This window comes from the organism of the source record quoted next, unplaced genomic scaffold (assembly GCF_019419815.1).
Source record: "Pyrus x bretschneideri cultivar Hongxiangsu unplaced genomic scaffold, Pyrus_bretschneideri_v1 Contig15, whole genome shotgun sequence".
Taxonomy (NCBI): Eukaryota; Viridiplantae; Streptophyta; class Magnoliopsida; order Rosales; family Rosaceae; genus Pyrus; species Pyrus x bretschneideri.
In genome coordinates, this window is record NW_025999446.1 from 1125013 (window position 1) to 1133438 (window position 8426).

Below are 8426 nucleotides of genomic sequence, written 5' to 3' on the forward strand. Positions count from 1 at the left end.
GTCAACTAAAACGCTTATCTTCTGCAAATTATTAATTTTTATTAAAAAAAAGGGATAACTAGTGGCAAGCCATGAGGGTATCTTTGGGCTCAGGGAGTCTGCTAATTTGTAGTTGGAACAAGATTCATTTCAACACTCATGTTAATAACATAAATTAACATATCAATAATGGTTTTTTTATATAAGATTGTCTCTGAGATTGACATAATTTTTCGCTTTGGTCCCTGTGATGTATAATCAATAGACATAATCCCCGATTTTGCCCACGTCAATTATTTTGGTTATTCAGTGAAATTTTTCTCTAAATAAGGATAGAATAATAAAAATACTCTTACTTTTGTCAAATCATTTTGCCATTGTTTATTAAATAAAGGGTATGTTTGTCATTTTAGTCCTATTTAACACGAATCTTTCGCGGAATGACCAAAATGATTGAGGGTGGACAAACTTAGTAATCATTTTTATCGATTTCAAATATCAAAGACCAAAGTGATAAGTTATGCCTATCTTAAGAACCATTTTGACCAATACGTCTGTCAATAATTGATATCGTGTAGCCATAGTCTACAATTTTTCTTTGGGGTAGATCGGCCTTTGTGCCGAATGCACTGTTCCAAATATAAGTAACAAAGTAAAAGTGGTATGTGTAGCCGGTCATGCAATAGTAGTTTTTAATTTTTTTAGCAATTGCAGTCTTTTTTTTTCTTTTAATTTATTTGACTCAAAACGACATCGTTTAACATAATAAAAAATCTTCTTCACTAAATACCTAGTCATTGCACATCCATGGAGGCATAAACTACCTCTCCACCAACACTTGTTCAGATAGTCAGAGGGCTCTTGGAGGTCTTTCATATGCAAATGACAATCAATGAAAATGACAATTATACCGTTAGTGCAATTTAACAAAAACGCTTACGAACAAAAATTCACAAAAATTTTCTCCCATGTTTCAATATAAATTTCTAGTTTATTTGGTTGTTTTAAGTTCCTAGAAAATCGCAGCAAATTGCCGTTCTCCCCGTAACAAATGAGAGGTGGATTGTCTGCCCTCCTATTTCCATACTCTCTTCATGCATTCCTATGATGTGTGGTCACAGTTAAGCCACGTCAATATTTTATATTAATTTTTTATATAAATAATAAAACAAAAAGTAATAGAAATATAAAATGTTGACATGGCTTAACTGTAACCACACAAACATAAATACATATGAAGAGTATGGAAATAGAAGGGCAGACAATCCACCTTCTCACAAATGATGCCCGAAAGTCAAACAAATCTGGGATTGTGTAATTTAAAAGTCAAATCAACTGTGGCATCCGTACATGTTTACTCTGTTTATCCTTTCAATTCTCTAAGTGGTTTCCCCTCTTCTCTTCCCCAACTTCTGTCTACCCCTGTGAAAATTATTGGAAAATACTATTGTGTTTTAATTATATATTTTGAACCAGTCTCTTCTACAACTAACACAATTTCTGATTATGTTACATCCACATCCGATCTTTTAAGGAGGAGTCCGCTAATTTGTAGTTGGAACGAGATTCATTTCAACACTCATATTAATAGCATAAATTAACATATCAACAATGGTTTTTTTATAAAAGATTGTCTGATTGACATAATTCTTTGCTTTAGTCCTTGTGATGTATAATCAATAGACGTAATCTCCGATTTTGTCCACGCCAATTATTTTGATCAGTTATTGAAAAAATTTCTCTAAATAAGGATAAAATAATAAAAATACTCTTACTTTTGTCAAATCATTTGGCCATTGTTTATTAAATAGAGGGTATGTTTGTCATTTTAGTCCTATTTAACACAGATCTTTCGCGGAATGATCAAAATGATTAAGAGTAGACAAACTCAGTAATCAGTTCTATCGATTTCAAATATCAGAGACTAAAGTGATGAGTTATGTCTATCTCAGGTACCATTTTGATCAATACGTCTGTCAATAATTGATATTGTGTCGCTATGACTATCGATATGGATCTTAATTCAGCTACAGTTGAATATAAAAAATTATTAGTTGTTTGGTAAATGCATTCATTAGTGATCAACTTTCGGTCGGGAGTCCTGTCAGGAGTTCAAATTCATTCACATTATATTGGGAGGAAGTTGCATTTGTTAATTATCCTTCACAAGTCAAGTGGTGAATGCTTCTGACCTTAAATTTTGCAGGTAGACCTCTATGGAATACCGATTCACCTCTAATCTTTTTAATTTTCTTTGGATATTTTTTAGACATGTCAATTTCCCATCTACCACCAAAAAAAAAAAAAAAAAAAAACCACTGCCATGGCATGCTATCTCTCCATAGCCAAAATAATTGGTTTAATGCCATTGCTCTGGTTTTACAAATCTGCAATCTGTGTGTCCTTTTGTGTCACATTTCGTCATATTGTCTTGAGAAACTTTAATTGTCTCAGAAACTCATTTCCTTCGTATGTGGCAATCATGCTCCCTCAGCTCAAAAGCATTTAAAAAAGGAAAACTAATGAAAATGGTTTGAAAACTTTGAATTTTAACGATAAGGATAAAATAAATGGTAAAGTGAATGGTACCAAGATTGACTTCTTAGTGTAAAAATGTAGTTTTTCATTAAAGTGAATAGTACCGGAAGTTTTTTGTTAAACTTCCCTATTAAAAAAGTACTTATTGAAACAACTCCCACCAGTTGGCCTCTCTTTCATGTGCAATATCATTTTCCCACATTCGATTCCCACCCTGGCCCATGCCCACACCAGCTGATGAAATTGTGTTATTTGCAACCCTAGGGATCATGGGTTTTGTTCCCTTGGCATAATTTTGATTCAATAACTATAACATTAGAACCAAATGTGAGTTAGGTCAATTAGTTAGTGTAGTGTCTCTTTCCTTTACACTCAAGTTCATTTCTCTGGAGTAGTTTAGATTAATATATTCTTCAAAACAAAAGCATGTTTCCGAGGAAATTAGTATTACTATTATCTTTGATTTTGCACCTCAACCAACTCATTTATAATTAGTGTTTGAAATTTTTTCCGTGCGGCTGATATTTTTATGGAAAGATCGGGAAAATGAGAAAATGATATGGAAATTGGGTGAAGTTTAAACTTCACTTTATATCAGATAAACTCTTAAATTTCGGCTAAAATGGATAGATTTCATCTATATTTCCGACATATCAGTAATATTGACAAACTGGCATATGATATTCCCTAAAGTTTTATTTTAATTTTTCACGTTTTAGAGTAAATTTTCACCATTTCCATCGGAAACAACCGATATTGATATTTTCACAAATTTGCTATCGATATTTTTACCAATACCAATATTTTAAACACTGATGCATACTTGCCAACAACCACTGTAACTTGAAACTCACCGCGTTACTCCACTAACTTGATGCAAATTTTGTTTATTGCAAGTATGAAATTGCACAAGTCATTAAGGTTTGTGATGAAATTTTGATGCATAATTGAAACCTGCGTATGGTCAAGTGTGAGATCATCTCCGTCGCGTAAATTTATTTCTATGTGACACACCTGCTGGTCGAGTAAAAGAGTAGTTAACCGACGGAATCTCATGTCCGTTGCATAAAACTGTGAGCGAGCTTGGCCTACGAACTTTGACCGACGACCTTCCGTTTGGTGATACCATATACCATACCAATCCTCTTCTTCTCACTTCATATCTCTTGTTTTTCTGTGTATCCACTGCTAACCGAAACATGGCTGAGGCACTCATTTTCGTGCTTCTCGAACAACTGGCTTCCGTAACTTACCAACATGTCGGAGAAGAGGTGAAGCTGGTTTTGAATGCGGAGAAAGATGTTCGAGAATTCAAGGCCAAACTTAAAGTGATTCATGCTGTGCTTGAGGATGCAGAGCTGAGGCAAGTGAGGGACGCCAACTTCAGAAATTGGCTGGAGCAGCTGAAAGATGTATCGTACAAGATGGACAATGTGCTGGATGAGTGGAAGACTGAAATACTGAAACAACAAATTGAGAAACAAGAAGAGCACGGTGGAAGTACTTCTCATGTTACTAAGAAGAAGATGAAGTTGGTATGTTTCTCTATTCCTTCCTCTTGCTTTTGTTTCGGCCAAGTCCGTCGGATAATTCTTCATCGTGACATTGCTCTTAAGATCAAAAGTCTGAATGAAAATTTAGATGAGATTGCAAAGCAAAGAGAAACATATAACTTTCGATTCATAGAGAGAATGATCAGTGAACAACCTGAGCGAGAGAAAACTTCTTCTTTTGTTGATGAATCTATCATATTTGGTAGAGAACAACAAAAGGAAGTTTTGGTTAGCAAGTTGTTGAATGAGAGTAGTCAAGAAAAGAGGGGCCTCCTTGTCATCCCTACTGTCGGGATGAGAGGAATGGGGAAGACAACTCTGGCCCAGCTGGCTTTTAACGATGAAAATTTAAAGCTTGTTTTGAGATCAAAATATGGGTTTGTGTTTCGGACACTTTTGATGAGATCAAAATTGCCAAAGGCATCAGTGAGGGTGTCGAAGCTACCAGCCCACATTCAGATGAAATGGAAACTTTCTTGCAATGTATGTCTAAATCAATTGAGGGAAAGAAGTTTCTCCTTGTCCTAGACGATGTGTGGACTGAAAACCAAAGAAAGTGGGAGAAATTGAAGTTGCCATTAATACAAAGTGGTGCTCGAGGCAGTAGAATATTGGTAACCAATTGAAAACAGGAGGTTGCTGATATGATGGGAGCTCTCACTCATACGATCCATTTGGAGAGGTTGAGCGAACAAAATTGTTTGTTAATATTCAACAACATGGCATTTTATAATAAGGATAAGGATGGTGTGTTGGAAGCCATTGGTGAAGAAATAGCAAAAAAGTGCAAGGGTTTGCCTCTTGCAGCAAAGGCTATGGGTAGTCTCATGCGTTGCAAGAAACCGAGGAAAGAATGGTAAACATAAGCCTTGATTATATTCTTTATATCTTCTTTCCCGATTCACGACATTTTCCATTCTAGTTAACTAAATTTGATTATATTCCTTATATCTTCTTTCCCGATTCACGATGTTTTTCCATTCCAGTTAACTAAACGTGCTATAATAAAACTCAAACCCAAGTTTTAAGTTTTTTAACCCCTCCCCCACCCACCACCCAAAAAATGCAGAAATCAAGACAACCTAAGCGGCCCCTGAACTCAAACCCCACCCACCCCCCCAAAAAAAAAAAAAAAAAAAACAACAACAACAACAACAAAACCCCCCACCCACCCCAACCCTCTTGAATCCTGAATAATACTTGGTTGACCCCAAAATAAATAAATAAACCAACAACAACAACAAAACCCCCCACCCACCCCAACCCTTTTGAATCCTGAATAATACTTAGTTGCTCAAAAGATGAGTATGAATTTTAACTAAAAATTGTTCGTTGCCAATTCATTGAATTTTATGTTTTTGATCTAAATCGTTCATCGTATAAACCACCAATAAAGATAGTCTCTACAAAAAATAAATTAAAACTAAGGTCATTTAGTCATCGAACTGTATAAAGATGATAGAATTAGTAAAAGTTTTACTAACCATCTATGTATTTGCTATAATAGATTGACTAAACGACTTTAATTTTAATTGATTTTTTTGTAGAGATAATCTTTACAGAGTGATTTATAATATGAACCGTTCTGAGCATAAATGCAAAACTTTGTGATTCGAACATGAAATTTTTTTAATAGAAATTCATATTCATCCTTAAGTAACTAAAGCATTGTTCTTGAGTCCTCCTTCACAACACCTAGCAATTTATTTCAATATCTTTATTAGGAAACTGCCCTCTATGACCATTCCTCTCGCTATGAACCCAATACTTAATTCATTGGGCTTAAGTGTTAGGCTCAATTCCATTTAAAGCTAAGACTTTAAGGTTTGGTAATGCATAACTTCCAACAAGAAGTAGGTACTAATTTTTCTTTACAACTGCCAACTCCAACTGCTCGCTTTATCACTCATTTACTTAATTGCATCCAACACATTTTGCAAATGCGAAAAATACTATTTGAACCAACTATAAAATCAGACGCATATTACCTTGCTGATCACCAACAGAAATACATTACGTACCTACATATATAGCAGAATGACGAGACTGCTAGCAGTATACATTACTCTCGCATTTAGCCTCTTTCTCTATGGCACCGAGTGCAACATCTCATTCTCCACAAATGGAGCTACAAGCAACTCATACAACAAGTTCATAAAAGCACTGCGAGCCCAACTCACAAATGGAGCGGCCAGAATATATGATATACCTGTCCTGAACCCATCTGTGCCGGACTCACAACGCTTCCTCTTGGTTGATCTCTCTAACAATGGCAACAACACCATAACCGTGGCAATTGACGTGGTGAATGTTTCTGTTGTGGCTTATCGCACACGTGCAGCTAGATCTTACTTTCTTGCTGACGCTCCTGATGAAGCTTTGGACATTTTATTCAACGATACCAGAGGGTTTTTTCTTCCATTCACAAGCAACTACATTGATCTTGAGAAAGCCGCAGAGAAATCCAGGGACAAAATCCCATTGGGACTCACTCCACTACATAACTCCATCACCAGCTTGTGGAATCATGAGTTGGAAGAGGCTGCAGCGTCGCTACTTGTGATCACTCAAACGGTCTTTGAAGCAGCAAGGTTCAGGGTCATTGAGCAGCGAGTTCGCAACAGTATAAGCTCCAAAGCTAACTTTATACCAGACCATGCAATGCTGAGCTTGGAGAACAATTGGTTGGCTATCTCTTGGGAGACACAACATGCACTTAATGGAGTCTTCAGTAAGTCCATTCAACTTCGCTCTACCAACAACAATCTTTTCCTTGTAGACAGTGTTAGTTCAAGCATCATGGCCGGTGTCGCATTCTTATTCTACAACTGCCATGCTGTGACCTTTCCCAACATAATCAAAATGCCTGTTAACGTTGTGATGGGCAAGGAAATTGACAATGAAATATGTGCGGTACAAAACCGCACAACACGCATAAGCGGTCTAGAAGGATTGTGCATTGACGTGAAGAATGGTCTCGACAGCGATGGGAATCTAGTCCAAATTTGGCCATGTGGGCAACAGCGCAATCAGAAGTGGACATTCCAACCAGATGAGACGATCCGGTCAATGGAAAAATGCATGACTGCATATAGTACTTCTAGCCCTAAAAATTATGTCATGATATACAACTGTACTACGGCTGTTCCGGAAGCGACTAAGTGGGCATTATCTACCGATGGCACAATCACACATCGTCGCTCCGGACTTGTTCTCACTGCCCACGAAGCTACGCAGGGTACCACCCTAACTATAGCTACCAATAGCCATTCTCCTAGGCAAGGTTGGAGAGTGGGAGATGATGTGGAGCCCACAGTGACTTCCATTATTGGGTATAATGACATGTGCCTTACTGCCAACGACGATAAGAGTCGAGTATGGATGGAGTATTGTGTGCCCAGCAATAATCAACAACAATGGGCACTCTATAGTGAAGGCACTATCCGAGTAAATAGCGATCGCACCCTATGTGTCACATCCAATGGTCACAACTCATCAAATGTAATCATCATACTGAAATGTGAATTAAGAAGGGGCGACCAGCGTTGGGTGTTCAAGACAGACGGTTCCATTTTAAACCCTAATTCTGAATTGGTTATGGATGTGAAAAACAGCGATGTGTACCTGCGAGAGATCATTTTGTATCCATACTATGGGACACCCAACCAGCAATGGCTGCCGTTCTTCTAATTAAGCGGCCGGCTAGAATGACTACACTAAATATGTTCAGATGAACCCTAAATAAGTTTCGATGTTCTTCATCACACTATTTTGTCTTGTATCCACACATATGTGTGTATTACTAAACTATTCAAATGAGACATTTCTAGGTTTTTCATCACACTACTTTGTCTTTGTATCTCTTACTTCAATTGTCTTCGTCGGGATATCCAATTAATTAAGTTTGTTTTTTATTTAATTATGATTCTTAAATTTCAAATTTTAGGGATTTTAATTTGATTGATTGACATTCTAGGTTGGTTTTAGATGAGAAAAATTAGTATAATTTTAATACTTAATTTCATATTGTGTCACATCCCAGCTCAGGGTCCACCACATCCTGAGTTCACTCCACCACCGTAGCACGATATTGTCCGCTTTGGGCCCCAACCACGCCCTCACGGTTTTGTTTCTGGGAACTCACACGAGAACTTCCCAGTGGGTCACCCATCATGGGATTGACCTCTCGCGCTACTCGCTTAACTTCGGAGTTCCGATGAACCCGAAGCCAGTGAACTCCCAAAAGGCCTCGTGCTAGGTAGAGATGGGAATATACATATAAGGATCACTCCCCTGGGCGATGTGGGATCTTACAATCCACCCCCCCTTAGGGGCCCGACGTCCTCGTTGGTACAC

General features: G+C 37.3%; 1 protein-coding gene and 1 pseudogene across 1 annotated transcript; both read left to right on the forward strand.

Moving 5' to 3' along the window:
* Positions 1-3444: 3444 nt before the first annotated feature.
* On the forward strand, positions 3445-5018 carry LOC125475481 (annotated as a pseudogene).
* Positions 5019-6092: 1074 nt separating this feature from the next.
* On the forward strand, positions 6093-7913 carry LOC125475480 (ribosome-inactivating protein SNAIf-like). Its single transcript, XM_048580236.1, has one exon. The coding sequence runs from the start codon at positions 6108-6110 to the stop codon at positions 7758-7760; it is 1653 nt and encodes a 550-aa protein (XP_048436193.1). The 5' UTR covers positions 6093-6107; the 3' UTR covers positions 7761-7913.
* The last annotated feature ends 513 nt before the right edge of the window (positions 7914-8426 follow it).

Coding starts and splice junctions, on each gene's coding strand:
- LOC125475480 (XM_048580236.1), top strand. CDS start 6,108: ATGACGAGACTGCTAGCAGTATACATTACTCTCGCATTTAGCCTCTTT.